This window comes from Macaca thibetana, unplaced genomic scaffold (assembly GCF_024542745.1).
Source record: "Macaca thibetana thibetana isolate TM-01 unplaced genomic scaffold, ASM2454274v1 unplaced_scaffolds78, whole genome shotgun sequence".
In the NCBI taxonomy this organism is placed as follows: domain Eukaryota; kingdom Metazoa; phylum Chordata; class Mammalia; order Primates; family Cercopithecidae; genus Macaca; species Macaca thibetana.
The window spans coordinates 3,897-25,000 of NW_026088867.1; the positions used below are offsets into that span (position 1 = coordinate 3,897).

The 21,104-nt window shown below is 47.8% G+C and overlaps 1 protein-coding gene across 1 annotated transcript; it reads left to right on the top strand.

Annotated features, from left to right (window-relative positions):
* The first annotated feature begins 460 nt into the window (after positions 1-460).
* LOC126947295 (receptor-type tyrosine-protein phosphatase alpha) lies at positions 461-20,459 on the top strand. Its single transcript, XM_050777987.1, has 11 exons — positions 461-1,133; positions 3,056-3,153; positions 4,649-4,768; positions 5,406-5,572; positions 6,066-6,201; positions 7,876-8,025; positions 10,094-10,187; positions 10,528-10,604; positions 11,115-11,249; positions 19,601-19,726; positions 19,806-20,459. The coding sequence occupies exons 2-11, from the start codon at positions 3,091-3,093 to the stop codon at positions 20,022-20,024; spliced, it is 1,287 nt and encodes a 428-aa protein (XP_050633944.1). The 5' UTR covers positions 461-1,133; positions 3,056-3,090; the 3' UTR covers positions 20,025-20,459.
* The last annotated feature ends 645 nt before the right edge of the window (positions 20,460-21,104 follow it).

Genomic DNA, 21,104 nt, shown 5'->3' on the forward strand with positions numbered 1-21,104 from the left:
ACCAGTCAATTTCAGAACATTGTCATCCCCTCAAAAGAAGAACCTTGTACTCTAGCTGTTGTCCCCTTAGTTTTAGAGCACATTGCTCACCCCAAAAAGAACTTCAGTGTCTAAATACAATTAATCTCCATTCTCACCCCCCTGGCAACCACTTAACTTTTTGCATAGAGAACTAAGACCACACACATGGATCTTGAAGGGAACTAGGCACCATGGAGTAGTGGTGAAAGGCAGAGGAAAGTGGGGTTTGTAGTTTGGGAAACACATAGGTCAGCTGACCTAACACTGGTCACAGGAGGAGATGAAACAGAGACAGTGGCACAGTTGGCAGGTGAGCTTCCAGCCTAGAGCCTTAGGAGAAACCAGTTTCCTTACTCATTTTTAGATGTCTAAAAATATATAGGATTTTTTTTTTTTCTGAGACGGAATTTCACTCTTGTTGCCCAGGCTGGAGTTCAACGGTGTGATCTCACTGCAACCTCTGCATCCGGGGTTCAAGCAATTCTCCTGCCTCAGCCTCCTGAGTAGCTGAGATTACAGGCATGCACCACCACACCCTGCTAATTTTGTGTTTTTAGTAGAGATGGGGTTTCTCAAACTCCCAACTTCAGGTGATCTGCCACCTCGGCCTCCCAAAGTGTTGGGATTACAGGCATGAGCCACCACGCCCAGCCTAGAATATATAGGATCTTTAGACATGTTTCTTTTTACTGGTAGGAATGTAGCTACCACCTAGAGCCCACTGAGATTCAGCTTTCAGAATCTAGAGACATCTCAGGAGCCAGAGAGCCACATTTCATCTTTGCCTTGAACATAACATAAGATCAGTAGCTTTGCCTCATTCTCATTACTCTGTATTAGTTAAGCAGTGCCGCCACATGTTATAATTCGATTTGAGAAGACTGCCTAGACTATTTGAGTTCTGTAAACTCTAAGTCCTAGCTCCAAAGCTAATCCCTTGGGAATATCTAGACTTGGTTATTTAAGTACCTGAACCTTTTCAGGTTTTGTTAACTGGTTCAAGTCAGACTGGAGAATTTCATTTCTATTCATTTTTGGTTTTCTCTTTCTTTTTCTTTCCTTCCCTGCACCCCAGGGCTACCAAGAAAAGAACAAATTCATTGCTGCACAAGGTAAAGTAATGACAACTTTTTACTCTTAGATTTAACCATGATCCCATAATGGGTTTGGGTTTTTACTCCCAAATGCTAAATGGATTAACCAGAATGCTGTAGCTTTTCTGTAATTTTTACCACCTGAAAGAATTGTAATCTGTCATACATGTTTACAACTAACAGCCTTCATCTTGATGACTTAGTATCCGGGAATCCATTAAAATAAGTCTTTTTGTATATGTGTATTAAAAAGACTGGAAAAGGCCGTATACACAAAACACAGTCTAGTGAGGCCCTCTGTCCTTGGTGCTAGTTAACCTTAGGTTCCAGCCAGGCTGCTCAGAGTTCGAATTAGGAATCAGTTTCCAGAGAGGATCAGCCACCTCACAGGGTCCAGGCTGGTTCTCCCCCAGCTCATGGGCCTAAGCCTCACCATTATTCAGATAGGTGGTCTAGGAACCCTCAGAGCAGGGACCCAGCACTATGTCCCTTATGTGTTCTACACACATCTCCAGGCCTGCTGTTCTAACAAGTGTCTTCACTCTTGGAACCCTAGAAAAAATATGTGGATGTTTGCAGCATTAAAAAGTAATTGAGGCCAGGCAAGGTGGGTCATGCCTGTAATCCTAACACTTTGGGAGGCCAAGATAGGAGGATTGTTTGAGCCCAGGAGTTCAAGATCAGCGTGGGCAACATAGTGAAACCCCATCTCTACTAAAAATTGGCCAGGCGTTGTGACGCGCACCTGTGATCCCAGCTACTTGGGAGGCTGAAGCACAAGAATCACTTGAACCCGGGAGCCGGAGGTTGCAGTGAGCTGAGATTGCACTACTGCACTGCAGCCTGGGTGACAGAGCGAGACTTTGTCTCAAGAGAAAGAGTGATTAGGGACTACAAGATTTATAAAAACAAAGTTCTCCTCCCTTTTCTTTTCACTTTTTTAGTCTAATGCCCCTGGGGCAACCATTTTTACCTATTGGCTTCTTATGGTAGATGACATCATCTGATCCCCTTACAGAGCACCTCCCCCTCAGTCAAATAGACGTGTACCCACATATCCTCCCATTCTCCCATCCTCTCAAATCACAATTTGGGGTTAAGGTGATACTTACTATTATTATGAGTTTACAAATATTCATAGCCAAAACAGTATTATGTTATTTTTTGTATAGGTTTTTTTCCCCCTTTTTTGAAGTCATTGTGTTTTTTATATAACTACCACTGATTTTCCTCCCAAACTCTTTACCAGATGTATATATCTTCTCTCAGTATCTTTAGATACATGAGGTTTAATTTTTTTATCTTGGGATCCTTCTAGAATCTTTTCTTCAGTTGCACTGTGGATTGGTTGCTCTCTATCCTCTGGTAGAGTTATCATTCTAAGACCAGTACCCTGGGAATTCCATTAGCTTCTCTGCTGTGTTGGATCTCATTTATTTTCCTCTGTTTGCCTCTCATTTTTGTTTAGAATTTTCTAGTGACTTCCTGAAAAAGGTTATATGGGAGGTAAATTTTGAATTCTAGCCTGAACAAGTCATCCAACCTTTCTGGGGCTGATGACACCCACCTCAGAGCATAATAGGAAGGAGTAAATGCCATATGAAGCACTTAGCTCACTGTGAGGTCCATAATGTAGGTATTCTGTCAGCAGTCATTATTTCTAATTCCCAACTGTGATATCCTTGGGAGACATCATTCGTGTTCTGTTTATATTTTGACAGCCTTCCCCCTAACTGCATCCTAGTGAAATGTCTGGCATATACATGGTAGAAACATGGAAAATACTCAGTTAGTAATGGGGTGGATGGATACATGAGTTGGATATTTAGTTGGACACATTTGGGCACAAGCTTCCAAAAGTCGGGAATGGATGTTCCCAGCCTCCCAGCATCTTTCTTCTTGGTGTATGTTCTCTTTATTTTTGCTCTTGGCTACTTTAGGACCAAAAGAAGAAACGGTGAATGATTTCTGGAGGATGATCTGGGAACAAAACACAGCCACCATCGTCATGGTTACCAACCTGAAGGAGAGAAAGGAGGTAAGTGGAGAAATTGGGTGTGAACAGCGGAGGGATCACTCTGCATATAAGCTCTGAGTTTAAGCCTGGCTGTCTACCCTTTGTGGGTGCTGTACCAGTGGTTCATCCAGAAAGACACAGGCTGAAGTCTACCAGACTTTGCTGTGGTCTGGAAGCCTCAGATGAACCTCAGGTGTGTGCCTAGAGCACATTCTCTGTATTTGGTAGTCAAACAAGGCACCCTGATTCCAAAACAGCCTGAAAGAGACTAACTTGGGCCATCAGCTAAGGAGAAGCCACAGAGGGGCTTTTTTTTTTTTTTTGAGACGGAGTCTCGCTCTGTCGCCTAGGCTGAAGGGCAGTGGTGCCATCTCAGCTCACTGCAAGCTCCGCCTCCCGAGTTCACGCCATTCTCCTGCTTCAGCCTCCTGAGTACCTGGGACTACAGGCGTCTGCCACCACGCCCAACTAGTTTTTTGTATTTTTTTAGTAGAGATGAGGTTTCATCGTGTTAGGCAGGATGGTCTCGATCTCCTGACCTCATGATCCACCCATCTCAGCCTCCCAAAGTGCTGAGATTATAGGTGTGAGCCGCCGTGCCCAGCCCACAGAGGGGCTTTTTTCTCCTGGCTTCTCTAGTCCCTTATTTCCCTGGTTTTCTGCCCCACCTGCTGAGGCCCTTGGTTTATCCTGGATCAGCAGAGGAAGCTTTACGAACTGAGACCCTGCAAGCCAAAGGGTATTTGAGGCCTTGGCCTGATCCTGGAAGCAGCCTCCTAACTGGTCCTTTTCCTTTTGTGGCTACCAAGTGCATGCCTGGCCTAACCAGCTCCGTCACTGGGCCACAACCAGAGCCAATCCTGGGTCCTGGGGTCGAGCCCCAGAGAGAAATACCTATTCGTTACAGTCTTTCTCAAGGATGGCCCTTGAGTCACCTTGATCTTAGGGTATCGGGTGTTATGATCAACAGCTCCACAGTAGCGTGGGAAGACATTGCTAGGGCTGGGCTTTAGGTTAGTTTCTTCCAACCAAACCTCTGGCTCTTGGAAGCTATCCAAAGCCCAGGCAACAGTAAAAGCTCTAGGCCTCTCATGGCAGGTTTGCAGTCTGCATCAGTCCACCCTGGTGGCTCACTCATAGCAGGCTGCTGGTTCGAGGGGTTCAAACAGGCTTTCTCCTAGAGCATGACCTGAAATGTTGTGGAAGTGCAGATTTTGTAGGTAAAATGGCTTCAGATTCGCCCTGAACCAAGGGAGTGTGGGTGGGAAACATTGAGAAGTATGGGACTAGGGCTGTGTGTAAATTAGGAAACTGTGCTCAATAGATGGCAGCTAAGGAACTTGAGAAAAGGGCATATTTGAATAAGTAAATGTGCAGCTGACTGAGGTAGAGAAGAGGTCAAAGGGCCCTCTGGGGGACTTTAATCTGGGCTTTGTGGGCTCTTCCTTCCGGGCCCTTTACATCTGCCATGGGCAGGAGTTCTAAGGTCAGGAAATGCATGTCTTTTTCTTCCCAGTGCAAGTGCGCCCAGTACTGGCCAGACCAAGGCTGCTGGACCTATGGGAATATTCGGGTGTCTGTAGAGGATGTGACTGTCCTGGTAGACTACACAGTACGGAAGTTCTGCATCCAGCAGGTACTGTCTCCTCTGTCCTTTCTCAGTTCTTATGTTGGACCTGCTGACCACTAAGAGAGAGGGAACAGGCTGGGTCATCCCCCCTTACTCAGGGTGGTCAGGAGTTACTGAGTATGCAGTATGTGAATTCTGAAACCAGAGATCTGGGCTCAAGGGAACTTCTCTGTCAAAGCTGAAGGAGCAGTATTTTCATGACTGATGAAAAATTACCTGTTGAGATGAAGTCTGATCATTTAAATATGACCAAGCACTGTGCAAAGGGAGTAAGAGGAGGCAGTGCAGTCTCCTGGGTGCTTGACTCACCTTTCTCCTCCTTTCCTACTCCAAAGACTCCTAATGTCAAGGATGTGATGGGCCTGCCCCAGCCCTCCAGGCAACCCTGGAGACCTGAGCAAAGGTCACCTTCAGCCAAGGGGCAGTGTGGTACTACGAAAAGAGGGCTTAGCTGGGAGCACTGCATTTTAGTTCTGACCCTGCCACTGACTAGTTGTGGGATCTTGTGTCCGTGGTTAACTAACTCCCCTGGGTACACTCACTTTTCCATTGTCACTGACAACCACAGCAGTCACCTTCCCTCCCCTGGTACTGCCCACCCTTGGGTATCAGGGCCAACACACAGGATCTCCTCACTTCACAGGTGGGCGACATGACCAACAGAAAGCCACAGCGCCTCATCACTCAGTTCCACTTTACCAGCTGGCCAGACTTTGGGGTGCCTTTTACCCCGATCGGCATGCTCAAGTTCCTCAAGAAGGTGAAGGCCTGTAACCCTCAGTATGCAGGGGCCATCGTGGTCCACTGCAGGTCAGTGTGGCCTGACCCTTGTCCCCCCACCCCTACATTTTGCCCCCATGGCCAGAGCAGGGGAATAGCACAAGGGCCCTGGCTAAGGAGGCTGACACGGAGTAGATGAACTACTGGGGCACCAGCGCAACAGCCAGAGACTCCAAGTTCTAGTGCAGGGTGGAGAATATGACTTGAGGCAGGAGAGTAGGGCAGTCCTCCAAGATTAGGAGCTGGGAGACCCTGCTATGAAGCCAAAAGGCTAGGTCAAGTGCTGGCCATGTATATTTGCAGCCTTCGGACCCTTCTAAGTATCAGAATGCTTCGTCCTAATAGCTGGAGGTCAGGATTCAGGACATACTGGAGTTGTTGGCTCCTGGAGAGTCCCAGCTCCACCCCATTCAGAATTAGGATTTAGACCCTAAAGGAAGAGCCCCCGCCTGTGTTGCCCCTCCCTGTCTGCTCCCACAAGGCAGGCCAACCATCCCTATAACCCCCTGCTTTCTGGCTACAGTGCAGGTGTAGGGCGTACAGGTACCTTTGTCGTCATTGATGCCATGCTGGACATGATGCATACAGAACGGAAGGTGGACGTGTATGGCTTTGTGAGCCGGATCCGGGCACAGCGCTGCCAGATGGTGCAAACGGATGTGAGTGATCTGTGGGTCAGGTGGGGGGGGGGTTCCAGGACTAAAACATCTGCTCACATTGAGGATTCACTCAGACTCACAGGTAATTATAAATGATTATAATACAGTGTGATTGTGGGAGAAAGAAAGATAGAGCAGACTGTTACTGTGTCTATGTAGAAAAAGGAAGACATAAGACACTCCATTTTATTCCGTACTAAGAAAAATTCTTCTGCCTTGAGATGCTGTTAATCTGTAACCCTAGCCCCAACCCTGTGCTCACAGAAACACATGCTATATTGACTCAAGGTTTAATGGATTTAGGACGGTGCAGGATGTGCTTTGTTAAAAATGTGTTTGCAGGCAGTATGCTTGGTAAAAGTCATCGCCATTCTCCAGTCTCGAGTACCCAGGGACACAATGCACTGTGGAAGGCCGCAGGGACCTCTGCCCAAGAAAGCCTGGGTATTGTCCAAGGTTCCTCCCCGCTGAGACAGCCTGAGACATGGCCCCATGGGAAGGGAAAGACCTGAACGTCCCCCAGCCCGACACCCGTAAAGGGTCTGTGCTGAGGAGGGTTAGTGAAAGAGGAAGGCTTCTTTGCAGTTGAGATAAGAGGAAGGCATCTGTTTCCTCCTCCCTGGGAATGGAATGTCTTGGTGTAAAACCCGATCATACGTTCTATTTACTGGGATAGGAGAAAACCGCCTTATGGCTGGAGGTGAGACATGCTGGCGGCAATACTGCTCTTTACTGCACTGAGATGTTTGTGTAAAGTCAGACATAAATCTGGCCTACGTGCACATTGAGGCACAACACCTTTCCTTAAACTTACTTACGACACAGAGTCCTTTGCTCATGTTTTTCTGCTGACCCTCTGCCCACCATTACCCTATAGTCCTGCCACATCCGCTTCACCGAGATGGTAGAGGTAGTGATCAGTAAATACTGAGGGAACTCAGAGACCAGTCCCAGCGCGGGTCCTCCATATGCTGAGCGCCGGTCCCCTGGCCCACTGTTCTTTCTCTACACTTTGTCTCTGTGTCTTATTACTTTTCTTAATCTCTTGTCCCCCCTGACAAGAAACACCCACAGGTGTGGAGTGGCTGGCCCACTTGAAGTGATGAAGGGCTCTTATAAATTATGTATTCAAAGAAACTGAGCACAGAGGAGGTTGTGGTTTCATGCCTGGGAGAGTCAGGAAGGCAGATGACAGGTTATTGGACTTCAAGGATTAGGGAACAGGCAGCTGAAAGAACCAGTGCCCAGAGACATGATGAAGCTCAGCCATATCTGGGAGTAGCAGTGAGACTGGCTCTGCAGTTGGAGCCTAGCACCAGGAGGGAGGCAGGGACCAGACTATCGGAGACTTTGGATGTCTCCAGTTTCTGACAGCCCCTTCAGACTATTAAATCTGCACTCTCAGAATGAAGAGGAATTGAGTTTGTCCTTCTCTCCAGGCGTCCACCACCCCCAAGGTAGACCTGGACCCTTCTTCCCAAGTTAAGCAGCCCCACAGGGACTCCTGCATTTCAAGTCCCACTTCACTAAATTGGGATAATAAGAGGAAGTCCTTTTATTCCTGCTAGGATCAAAGGAGAAATGGACTGGAGTGAAGTGGGGGTGGGAGCAGGTGATCTGGCATGAGAACTATGTTGTATGTAAGCAAGAACTTGTGTGTCATTCGTGTTTCAGATGCAGTATGTTTTCATATACCAAGCCCTTCTGGAGCATTATCTCTATGGAGATACAGAACTGGAAGTGACCTCTCTAGAAACCCACCTGCAGAAAATTTACAACAAAATTCCAGGAACCAGCAACAATGGATTAGAGGAGGAGTTTAAGGTGAATTGGAGCTGGATAACCTCCTTCAGATTGAAAGATCCTTGTAATCTGTGGAACGTGGGATGCCTGACTGTGCATTTGCCAACAGTGAATCCCCTTGTGAGGCATGCCAGTGGTTAAGGAGGTGGTCTTTTCCTCATACTCTAGTAATTCTCAGCTCATCCTGCACGTTGGAATCACTTCATTTGTGTTTGAGTAGGGAGAAGCAGGCAACAGTATTTTAAGGCCCCCAACCCTCCGAGGTGATTATGATATACAGCAAGAGCAGTTTTTTCTGTAAGAGCCAGATAATAAATATTTTGGCTTTGCAGGCCACATGGTTTCTGTCCAGCTACTTAGTGCTGTCTTTGTAACACAAAGGCAACCATAACCAATAGGTAAACATAATGAGTGTAGCTGTTTTGTAAAACTTTATTTGCAGGCAGCAGACCACATTTGGCCTCTGGACCTTAGATCACTGATAGCTCCTATATGCCACTAGACAATGGTTCCCAACACACCTAAGGCATATGTCTCACACTGTCATCAGTAAAAGTACTCTCCCAGCCTGGGCACAGTGGCTCACCCCTGTAATCCCAGCACTTTGGGAGGCTGAGACAGATGGATCACGAGGTTAGGAGTTCAAGACCACCGTGGCCAATATGGTGAAACCCCATCTCTACTAAAAATACAAAAAGTAGCTGGGCATGATGGCGCATGCCTATAGTCCCAGCTACTGGGGAGGCTAAGGCGAGATAATCGCTTGAACCTGGAAGGCAGAGGTTGCAGTGAGCCAAAATTGTGCCACTGCACTCCAGCCTAGGCAACAGAGCTAGACTCCATCTCAAAAAAAAAAGTGCTTTCTCAGAAGCAGGAGATTCTGGGTTGGGGTGGGGAGGACCACTTTCCTTAGAGAAGTTCTTCTCAAATAATAGCACATGCACAGATTTCCTTGGGATCCTGTCAAGATGTGGGTTCTTTTGCCAGGCGTGGTGGCTCATGCCTGTAATCCCAGCACTTTGGGAGGCCGAGTCAGGCAGATCACCTGAAGTCAGGAGTTCAAGACCAGCCTGGCTAACATGGTGAAACCCCATCACTTCTAAAAGTACAAAAATTAGCCGGGCATGGTGGCACATGCCTGTAATCCCAGCTAGTTGGAAGGCTGGGGCAGGAGAATCACTTGAACTCAGGAGGCAGAGATTGCAGTAAGCTGATTGCGGCACTGTATTCCAGCCTGGGTGACAGAGCAAGACTCTGTCTAAAAAAAAAAAAAAAAAAAAAAAAAAGATGTAGGTTCTGATTCAGCAGGTATGAGTTAGAGCTTGAGATTCTGTATTTCTTTCTCTTTTTTTTTTTTTTTTTGAGATGGAGTTTCACTCTTGTCACCTGGGCTGGGGCTGGGGTGTGCAATAGCGCGATCTCAGCTCACTGCAACCTCTGCCTCCGGGTTCAAGGGATTCTTCTGTCTCATGAGGTAGCTGGGTCTACAGGCACGTGCCACTACCCCTGGCTAATTTTTAGTAGAGACAGGGTTTCACCATGTTGGTTATGTGGGTCTCAAACTCCTAAGCTCAGTTGATCGCCCACCTTGGCCTCCCAAAGTGCTGGGATTACAGGCATGAGCCACCATGCCCGGCTTGAGATTCTGCATTTCTAATAAGATGGAGCCAACGCTGCTGGTGTATGGGCTACACTTTGAATAGCAAATGTCAAGAAGGAGCCTCAGAATCAGGGGAAGGGAGGATGCGATTCTGAATAAGTTTGAAGAGCCTAAGGCAGCCTCTGGGGGTGGAACTGCAGAGTGGACACACTCCCTTCTACAATGCTGGGATCCCTTGCTCCAGGATCACAAAATTCCAGGCCAGGAGACTCTCAAGAGAGTCCACAGGAGCCTGGAAGGTAGCATTTCCCAAACAGGCTCTTGGCTTCAGGGTTCTGACAAGAACATATGGGAACAGAGGTCAGGGCCCTGGTGAGAAGAGCAGTATGGAGCCAGAGTGGCCTGAAGGTGCAGGCCGAGTGACAGGTATAATCTTGTCAAGTTCAGTTACTGGGATTAGTAATGTTTCCCCTCCCCTTCCCAATTCAGAAGTTAACATCAATCAAAATCCAGAATGACAAGATGCGGACTGGAAACCTTCCAGCCAACATGAAGAAGAACCGTGTTTTACAGATCATTCCATGTAAGAGCCCTCCCTCCACTCCAGAGCCTTATTGCCCCATCCCTCAATTCCCTCCACCCTTTCCACTTCTCAGGTACTAGTTAATGATTGGCTTGTAGACAAAAACCATGGCGTTGCCTCTTGTTGCATCCAGTTAACAACATGGTGTTGCCTCTTGTTGCACCTTAGTGGCTTCTGGAAATAAAAGAATGTAAAAGCCAAAGGCTTTCTCCCTAATGAGCTAGGAACAGACATGTCGTTGCCCAGCTGGGATTCTGTCTGCCCAGGGCCTGAGGTGGGAGCAATGCAAGGAGAGGGAGAAGACAAACGATATTGGCTAGAGCCGCTGTCCTTCTTACAGATGAATTCAACAGAGTGATCATTCCAGTTAAGCGGGGCGAAGAGAATACAGACTATGTGAATGCATCCTTTATTGATGTAAGTGGTGGGTGTGACCCCTAAGCCCCCAACACCCCATGGAGATCCAGCCAGGACTTGCAGTGCCTCCCTCCCATACCTGCTGGGGAGGATCATGTTTGAATCAGTCAACAAATAGTGAATTGATACCCACCCACCCACTCACCCTGTACATTAGGTTTGTCCAGCTCCGTAGAGCAGAAGGTGGGGAAAAACAGATGGCATGCAGCAGTATAATACCTGGAAGAAAAAGTTCACAGTGCAGACCACAGCCAAGAGGAACCTGGCTGCCCTCTGATCTTTCCCATTCCTGTCCTCTTCATCCTAGCTCTAATCCCTGTTTCCACTTCCCTGTCTCTTATAGAAAGCAACCAGCTTGTCAGATAGGGTTTAGTCCTTGGCCACAGGGGAGCTCTGTATGGGCTGAGTTTGCCTCCAAGCAGTCCCCATCCCTTCCTAGTGGCCTGTCTTCTCCACTAGTCCCTCTCTGATTAAACCATCTCACCCTTGCAATTAACCTGGCCCGTGCAGGGCTACCGGCAGAAGGACTCCTATATCGCCAGCCAGGGCCCTCTTCTCCACACAATTGAGGACTTCTGGCGAATGATCTGGGAGTGGAAATCCTGCTCTATCGTGATGCTAACAGAACTGGAGGAGAGAGGCCAGGTGAGCTTAAAAGGTCCTGGGCATTGAGAGACAGCATGAAAAGGTGTGTGTGTAAATAGGGAGGTTGGGAAGGCAAGAAGGTGTTTGGACCTTGTCTTTGACTTATACAGTCCAAAGAGTACATTTGCATAGTATAAGTACATACTTAAAAGGTATATAAATACATACGCATTTCCAGGCTTGCCCAGCCAGTTGGTGTCTAAGCAGTCGTTAGCTTCTCCCAAGACTAGAAAAGCAGTGTGATCTGAGCCTCTATGTTATTCCCAGACAGCTCACACCCTTTCACTTTCTCCTGAATACAGTCCCCCTAGCCTAGCCTTTGCACAGTGCCCCAGGCAGGGCACCCTTTCCTTCCCAGTGCCCCAGGCAGGGCAGCTAGATCAAGGTTCTGAGGTAGACCCAGTATGAGTGTCCCTAAGAAGGGATTGCCTCATTGCTGACTACATAAAATAAAGCAGTAGAATTTAAGAAATTGCACAAACAAGAAACTTACAGTCTAATATTCAATAATAAGGAAATCTTTTAAAGAAAAAAGCCCTCCAAGTCAATTAAAAAGCAGAGTTGTATGGAAACTCATACTAAAAAGGGACCCTAGCAGTTCCCTAGGTCAATTTCCTCTCAGTATAGGAAACCACCTAATACTGTTCCTGAGTCAGAATCATACAGCCTCTACTAAGCACATTCAATCTCAGGGATATCTCCCTCACCCCCCACATTACAGGGGAACCCAGTCTGTGTTTTGACAATGCTTATTCTTTTAAAAATTATTTCTATTGAGGTTGCACATTGCAGCAAATGAGTGATTCATTATGTCTGGAGTGTCACTTAGCAGGGATCAGAATCCAGAGAATGGGCCTGGAGAGAAGCTAGCAAGGCCTGGTGAGAAAATTCCTTTAAGCCACAGTGAAGAGTTTGATCTTCACAAAGGAGTTGAAGAGCCCTTGACAACATCCAGTTTGTGTTTTGTTTTGTTTTTTTGAGACGGAGTCTCGCTCTGCCGCCCAGGCTGGAGTGCAGTGGCCGGATCTCAGCTCACTGCAAGCTCCGCCTCCTGGGTTTACGCCATTCTCCTGCCTCAGCCTCCCAAGTAGCTGGGACTACAGGCGCCCGCCACGTCACCTGGCTATTTTTTTTTTTGTATTTTTAGTAGAGACGGGGTTTCACCGTGTTAGCCAGGATGGTCTCGATCTCCTGACCTCGTGATCCGCCCGTCTCGGCCTCCCAAAGTGCTGGAATTACAGGCTTGAGCCACCGCGCCCGGCCCAGTTTGTGTTTTTTAAAAACTCCCTCTGGCAGCAGTGAGGAGGACGCTTTAGAAATGCGGAAGCTGTGGCAGTAATGCTGGTGGCCTGGACTCAGGTGGTGAGAGGGTGCTATCCCAGAGAGGGTGAAGTGAGGAGGAATTAAAGATGGCACCCACTCATGACTCATTGAATTTATAGTCCAACATTTAAAATACAAAGTATGTTTTACATTAGTTGTCCCAAGTCACTACTTGTTCCCCATCTGTACTTATGTTAACTTTGGTACAAGGCTTTACAATATTTGCTCACCCTGATGTTTCATTACATCAGGTTGTTTTGTTTGTTTGTTTTTGAGACAAGGTCTCATTTTGTCACCCAGGCTGGAGTGCAGTGGCACGATCTCGACTCACTGCAGCCTCAACCTCCCAGGTTCAAGTGATCCTCCCACGTAGCCCACCAAGTAGCTAGGACTAAAGGCACGTGCCACCACGCCCAGCTAGTTTTTGTATTTTTTTGTAGAGACGGGGTTTCACCATGTTGCCCAGGCTGGTCTTGAATTCCTGGACTCAATTGATCCACCCACCTATTAACCCAAAGTGCTAGGATTACAGGTTTGAGCCATAGTGCCTGGCTTTTTTTTGAATTGTAATCAGCCATTTAACTCATTAGCTATTCTTCTTAGACTTGTATGATGTACCTAATCAACAGACATACTTTGTAGGTCTCCATCATCTTTTTTTTTTGAGACAGAGTCTCACTGTGTCACCCAGGCTGGAGTACAATGGCACAATATGGGCTCATTACAGCCTCTGCCTCCCAGGTTCTAGCAATTCTCCTGCCACAGCCTCCCTAGTAGCTGGGATCAAAGATACCCACCATTCATGCCCAGCTAATTTTTGTATTTTTGTAGGCATGGGGTTTCACCATGTTGGCCAGGCTGGTCTCAAACTCCTGACCTCAGGTGATCTGCCTGACTCGGCCTCCCAAAGTGCTGGTACTACAGGCGTGAGCCACCGCGCCCAGCGTCTTCATCATCGTTAATAACAATACTGACAAGGTGGGAGGTTTGGTTAAGGGGCTTGGCTTTGCACTCAAGGAAGCACATACCTGAGTAACAAAGGCCATTTAGGAAATGAGCCACCGTGTTCTCAGGAGCTAGGTGCCTATTCCCAGCCCTCTCTGATCAACCATGTTGGAACCTGCAGATCAGACCGGGGCCCTACATGTGGTTCCTCCTGCACCCCTGCCCTCCAGATATGTGATGGGCAGGACCAAAGAGCAGGCCAAACAGCTGGAACCGCGAACACAAGGACCATCTCAGCCCACTGCCCTGTGATAAAATGTGGCCCAGTGAACATTTCCACCTCTGTCCTGTCAGATGCAGGCTCTTCCATCCTTGAAAAGGACCTAGTAAGAGTAAAGGGTAGGGGACCAGGAAGCATTTCATGTGTATGGCAGTGGGGAGAAGAGTCATGCACACACAAATTCTCCTACCCGCTGAGTGAGGCCTCTCCCTTTACCTTCCACTGTACCTTATGCTCTGTCTTCCTAGGGCCAGTGAAGCAGACAGTAGTGCTTGCCCTCAGAAGCTTCTGAGTGGATCAGAACAGGATATTAGTGATGTTCTTTACAAGGCCTCACTGGACCCCAAGTTCACTTTCTGTTCCATTCATGTTGTCAAGTGTAGGTTCCAGAGATCATTAACGCAATAGGCCTAAATGATGCAATGAAAGGTGCCTACATTTATACAGTGACACTACCATCCTCACTTACAATATTAAGTTCCCAGAGAAAAAAAAATCCGATCCCAAAATATAAATTCTATACCTATATAAATTAAAATCCCAAAGGAATTAAGAATTTTAAATTATCTCCTGCTTTTTTTTTTTTTTTTTTTGAGATGGAATCTCACTCTGTTCGCCAGACTGGAGTACAGTGGCACGGTCTCAGCTCACTGAAACCTCCGCCTCCAGGATTCAAGCAATTCTCCCACCTCAGCCTCCCGAGTAGCTGGGATTACAGGCATGCACTACCATGCCCAGCTGATTTTCATATTTTTAGTAGAGACAGGGTTTCATCATGTTGGCCATGCTGGTCTCAAACTCCTGACCCCAAGTGATCCGCCTGCCGTAGCCTCCCAGAGTGCTAGGATTACAGGCATGAGCCATTGCCCCTGGCCGCCTTCTGCTCCGTTTTAAGTAAAAGGGTTCACCAGGATGCCTGGTAAGCCTTGGGTTCCCTCAGCAGCTGCAGCTTGGACCATCAGCCTGGGCAGTCAGAGCAGTGCCAGGAACTCCCATGCTAGGTTAGCCCAACCCTAGGCCTCATCCTGCTTCTCTAAAGCATAGTGAAACATGATAGCATTAGTCTCCACAAAACTGTGTGTCCCCATCACCAGTGTCAGCCTTAGATCGCATAAGAGACTTCATGCTGTCTGGTGGAAAGACAAAGTGGGAGAAAAGACAGAAAAGCTTCTGTTTCACTTCTTTAAGATGCTGTTATCCAGAGGCCATAACCTGAATACACAAATCTGAGATGTAACTCCAGTCCCCAGCTTTTCTTCTACTGGTCTTGAACACCCATTCCCTGTCTTCTGTCCCTTACCCACTGATGATTTTAACAGCAGGCTTACTGCTCCTTTTGAGCCCCTGTTCCTGACTCTGGTTTTGGCGGCATCAGTCACCATGTGGATGATCCATCTATCCTTAGTCTTTCTATTTCTCAGCTTCCTCAGCCACCTCATCCTGTGGTCAAGTCACGATCTGCCCTGTATCTGCACCACCTTTAGAATCTCAACAAGGCATCCGCCCTGGTTACTGCCTCCTTCCTCCCACCTCAGTATTCTCTTTTACTCCAGTCATTTTTGTCTTCGTCAAGTCCTTAGAGCCATTAATGCCTCCACTTTCTCAACATCAGCCACCCCAAACATGTCCTCACCTTCCTCCTTACTCTGTTTTTGTGTTTTGAGTTTTGTTTTTGAGCGTTTGAGTTTTCTGATTGGAGTTTTTGTGGTATGTCATTATCATTATTACCTTTGTTTATTCCCTCATTCCTTTTTTTTTTTTTTTTTTTTTTTTTTTTGAGATAGTCTCGCTCTGTTGCGCAGGCTGGAGTGCAGTGGCGTGATCTCAGCTCACTGCAAGCTCCGCCTCCCAGGTTCACGCCATTCTCCTGCCTCAGCCGCCCAAATAGCTGGGACTACACGCGCCCGCCACCATGCCTGGCTAATTTTTTTGTATTTTTAGTAGAGACAGGGTTTCACCATGTTAGCTAGTATCGTGTCCATCTCCTGACCTCATGATCTGCCCGCCTCGGCCTCCCAAAGTGCTGGGATTACAGGCGTGAGCCACCGCGCCCAGCATCCCTCATGCTTTCTTACGTTCATGGCAAGCTCTCTAGTAAAACCCAGATATATGCCTCTATCTGATATAGCAAACATCACTGGGCAAAAACACAAAACAGTGCCAAATGCTCTCACATTGAACTAATGACCACAAATCTCATAGGGGTAATTGGTGCCACCTAGCAATGCTATTGCTCTTCCTTTTCTTCCTGAAACCTCCAGCATCTGCTCTTGCCTGTCCCATCATACTCACACCTTAGCTTGTGACCTGGCCTCATTCTTCTCCAAGAAATCAGACAAGAACACTGTCATCGTCCCACCCCCAAACAACTAGCCTCTTCAAATCTGTACCAACTCTCTTCTCTCTTGTTACAGTGGAAAAGGGTTTCTGCATCTCTCAGTCCAGCTGTCCACTGTGCCTTTGGCCCCATTCTCTCCTGCCTGCTCAGGGATGTTGCTGCTATAACCATCTTCTCTCCCACCTCTATCAGCAGTTCCCCTCTCTAACCACTACTTTCATCAGCCTATACATGTTACATTTCCTATCTTTTGAAAACAAAAAAATTTGCTGATCCCACTTTCCCTTCCAGCTACTATCCTGTTTTTCTGCACCCCTTCCCAGCAAAACTCCTTTAAAGAGTTGGCTTTCGGCCGGGTGCAGTGGCTCGAGCCTATAATCCCAGCACTTTGGGAGGCCAAGGTGGGCGGATCACAAGGTCAGAAGATCGAGACCATGCTGGCCAACATGGCAAAACCCCATCTCTACTAAAAATACAAAAATTAGCTGGGCGTGGTGGTGCATGCCTGTGATCCCAGCTACCCAGGAGGCTGAGGCAGGAGAATCGCTTTAACCAGGGAGTTGGAGGTTGCAGTGAGCCAAGATCGCGCCACTGCACTCCAGCCTGGTGACAGAGTGAGACTCCATCTCAAAAAAAAAAAAAAAAAAGAGTTGGCTTTCTCCCCCCAAGTTCTTTCTTCACTCTGTTCCTTTCAGGCTTGGCCCCCCTGGGACTGCTTTAGTCGAGATCACCAGTGACTGACCTCTTGCCAAATCCACAGGTCATTTCTCTTTTCTGATTTTTTTTTTTTGTTGTTGTCCTTACAGCAGCATTTGATAGAGTCAGTGCCTCCCTTCTCCTCCTCAGAACACTTACTTCCACAGCATCACCCCACTCACTCACCTGGCAGTTCCTTTGTTATTTCTTTGTGACCTCCTCCTCTAAAACATTGGAGTATACTAGATTCAGGCACTAGCCCACTCTGTTTTCTTTTGACACACTAGCCCTTCAGGATCTCAGCCAGTCCTGTGGCTTTAAGTACAACCCATATGCCAGGGATCCTGAATCTACGTCTCCAGCCCAGTCACCTGTCCCCCTTCCCAATGTGGGCTCCTGATTTCCTCCTTCCCCTGACACTAGTCCACCCCACTCCTAGCCTTCTAAATAAATAGCCACCTTCTGCCCAGTTGCTCATGTCTAAAATCTGAGAGTTACCTTCCTTACTCCCCTCTCCTCACCCCTCACATCCAGTCTGCTACTAAGTCCTGATACAGGCAGAGCCTCCCCACTTTTCTCCAGCATAACTGCTGTCATTCAAACAAGCCCTCGTCTCTCACTGCTTGCCCGTGGGACTCTGGGGATGACTCGTATGCGCAGCCTCGTCTGCAGTGGCCTGGCAACTGGTCCTCCTGCTCCCATTCTAACCCACCTTTAGTTCTTCATATGGCAGCTGCTGGTCCTTCTGAAAATATAAATCATTGTCACTCCTTGTCTTAAAAATCCTCTCTGAGGCCAAGTGCGGCAGCTCATGCCTGTAATCCCAGCATTTTGGGAGGCCAAGGCAGGTGGATCACATGAGGTCAGGAGTTCAAGACCAGCCTGACCAACATGGAGAAACCCCATCTCTACTAAAAATACAAAATTAGCGGGCATGGTGGCGCATGCCTGTCATCCCAGCTACTTGGGAGGCTGAGGCAGGAGAATCGCTTGAACCTGGGAGGCAGAGGTTGCAGTGAGCCAAGATTGTGCCATTGCACTCCAGCTTGGGCAACAAGAGCGAAACTCTGTCTCAAAAAAAAAAAAAAAAAAATCCTCTTTGGTCTTCCAGAGATCTTGAGAGAAAATCCACCCATGTATACAAAATTTAGAGACTTTTGGTCAGATATGGTGGCTCATGCCTGTAATCTTCCCACTTTGGGAGGCTGAGGCAGGTGGATCACCTGAGGTCAAGAGTTTGAGACCAGCCTGGCCAACATGGCGAAACCCTGTCTCTACTAAAAATACAAAAATTAGCTAGGCATGGTGGCGCACACCTGTAGTCCCAGCTACTGGGGAATCTGGGGTGGGAGAATCACTTGAAACTGGGAGGCGGAGGTTGCAGTAAGCCAAGATCATGCCGCTGCACTCCAGCCTGGGTGACAGAGCAAGACTCTCTCAAAAAAGAAAAAAAAAAAATTAGAGACTTTTAGTGTTGATATCTGGTCCCTAGACTTGATATGTATTTCTGTCTTAGAGATCACGCTTAATTCCTCCAGCACACACACTCTGTGACTCTCACACCCATCGGGACCTCATGGTTCTGATGGTTTTAAAGGCCAAGTCTTCATCCCAGCTGAGACATTGTGTAAATCAGTGTTGAGAAGGCACTATGGTAGCAAAAACCATTCCACCCACCAGTGCCATAAAAACTAATTATAATGCCTGACGAAGTGAGCCTTAATGATAATTTTTTTTTTTTTTTTTTGGGCTGTTCTGGTTGAAGAGAGGCCCAGAGCACCGATCCCTGAGGCATCCCCAGGGCTCCTAGAGAGCATGGGTAGAAGAGCACTAGTCCAGGGCATGTCCTTGATTCACCACTTTAATAATCATGATTTTATTTGGACTGCGAGACTGTGAGACTATTCACAACTTCTTTTTCTACTTAATTTTTTTCCAAATCTTTCAATGACATTATGTGTATGGTTGAGAATTTTCAATTGCCAGTAGTGAAGAATCTCAGATCTTACCCCAAAATTCTCTAAAGAAATGGGCAGCATAACTGTGTGATGTTATATTTATGTATTTATGCCTTGGCTTGTTCTGCAGACATTGAACAAATTCATTTACCAGATACTGAGAGCCTACCATGTGCCAGGCATTGTGCAAGGTGTGGGGAATACAGAAATGAAAAGAGACGCAGCCACTCCCACAAGGAGCTGTAGAGGGAAGTGAGCCAGGTGCAAGCAAAGACAGACAGTAGACCATCTCCTGCTCACTAGCAAGGACAGAAAGGCGAGTGCTAGCAACTTGAAGGTACCTTGCAGATCAAAGAGATAAAGGTAAAAGGGAGAAAGGATACTGTGGCCTGGGCCCGTGATGAAGCCCGTGGCTGTCTGGGAATGTGAATTGGTTCGGATTTTCTGAATTAGCAATCTGGCGGATGTAAGCAGCGTTCACTATGAAGACACCCTATGGGAGAAAAAGAAAGGAATTGGAACAAAGATTTTCACTCCTTCTCTCCCTCCAGCCACCAAGTATTGGATACCCTGTGAGCCTGTAGTCAGAGTTCTTTACAGACCCTGTCAGTGTCTGTTGAGTCTCTGGTGAGGATCGGAAGCTAATTGGAATGATGTGATATAATGATCCTACAAGTTTTCAATACCTTGAGGACGAAGTGTGTCAGCGTAAGAGGTGGCTGTACTGAGAGAGGTCAGGCTGCTCGTGGGCAGTGCTGCTTCTATACATGTGGTACTCTGAGCCCCTCACCTCTCCAACTTGTCCCTCCAGGAGAAGTGTGCCCAGTACTGGCCATCCGATGGACTGGTGTCCTATGGAGATATTACAGTGGAACTGAAGAAGGAGGAGGAATGTGAGAGCTACACCGTCCGAGACCTCCTGGTCACCAACACCAGGGTAAGATGGGTGGTGGGTGGACTCTGCCCCCAGGAAAAGCAGGGTTACCCCTGCCTGCCTGATCCCCTTTCTTCCAAAGGAGAATAAGAGCCGGCAGATCCGGCAGTTCCACTTCCATGGCTGGCCTGAAGTGGGCATCCCCAGTGACGGAAAGGGCATGATCAGCATCATTGCCGCCGTGCAGAAGCAGCAGCAGCAGTCAGGGAACCACCCCATCACCGTGCACTGCAGGTATGGCTCACCCTTGCCCTCAGGGGGAGAGAGAAAGCAAGGAGGGGCAAACAGGGGAAGCTGGTGACCATGGGTCAGACTGAAGAAAGCCACACAAGAGCAAGATATTGGTGAGCACATGGTAGTCAAGATTGATGCCAAGACAGGATTAGATGCTAAGAGAGGACCTTGGAGCTAGAACTTGGCGTAATAAGTGCTAGAGGACTAATGTTCGGATAGTGGGCAGGAGAGCAGCAAGAGAGACTGGCAGTGGAGACCCCAGTTGTGCTATGTGAGATAAGGGCCTGGCCTCCTTAAGAAGCACAGGAAAAGAGAACAGGGCAATTATCTTAAAAACAGTGGACTGTAGGTATGGCTTGCCCTGTCTGTACATTGAGGAAAAATGAACAAGACTAAGAACAGAGGGTGAAAGAGAAGAAGAGTCAAGGGTGTCTCCCAGGTTTGAGCCTGGGTTGGTGTGACCAGCAGAAGAAAGATAGTAAAGAGGCTTGTTTGAGGGGAAAAGTTGAATTTTGTTTGGGGCATGTTGCTGGAGATTGCATTTTATTTTTATTTTTATTTTTATTTTTTTTGAGACGGAGTCTCGCTCTGTCGCCCAAGCTGGAGTGCAGTGGCCGGATCTCAGCTCACTGCAAGCTCCGCCGCCCAAGTTTACGGCATTCTCCTGCCTCAGCCTCCCGAGTAGCTGGGACTATAGGCGCCTGCCACCTCGCCCGGCTAGTTTTTTGTATTTTTTAGTAGAGACGGGGTTTCACCGTGTTAGCCAGGATGGTCTTGATCTCCTGACCTCGTGATCCGCCCGTCTCGGCCTCCCAAAGTGCTGGGATTACAGGCTTGAGCCACCACGCCCGGCCTGGAGATTGCATTTTAGAAAAAATGCACTCCTTTACTTAGAATCCTAACAACAGCTTACAAGGCCCAACATGTTCTAAGGGCTTCCTGGCCAGGGCCGGCAGAGGATGGTGTGTACCAAAGGCTGGCTCTGACCCCACGCCCACCACTCTCCTTTCTTCTTTCATTAACTGCATGGCCTTCAGCACCCTGGGCACACACCTGCCATGGGCCTGAGATGCCGTCCCAGGCAGCCACAGGGCTTTGTCCAATCCTTCTCTGAGCACCCTGCCTAGAACTCCCACTCCTCTTTTCC

Bases quoted from the DNA above. Each gene is read 5' to 3' on its own strand.
- LOC126947295 (XM_050777987.1), top strand. From the start codon at position 3,091: ATGATCTGGGAACAAAACACAGCCACCATCGTCATGGTTACCAACCTG. The intron at 3,154-4,648 runs GTAAGTGGAGAA...TTTTCTTCCCAG, and splicing joins ACCTGAAGGAGAGAAAGGAG to TGCAAGTGCGCCCAGTACTG. The intron at 8,026-10,093 runs GTGAATTGGAGC...TTCCCAATTCAG, and splicing joins GATTAGAGGAGGAGTTTAAG to AAGTTAACATCAATCAAAAT.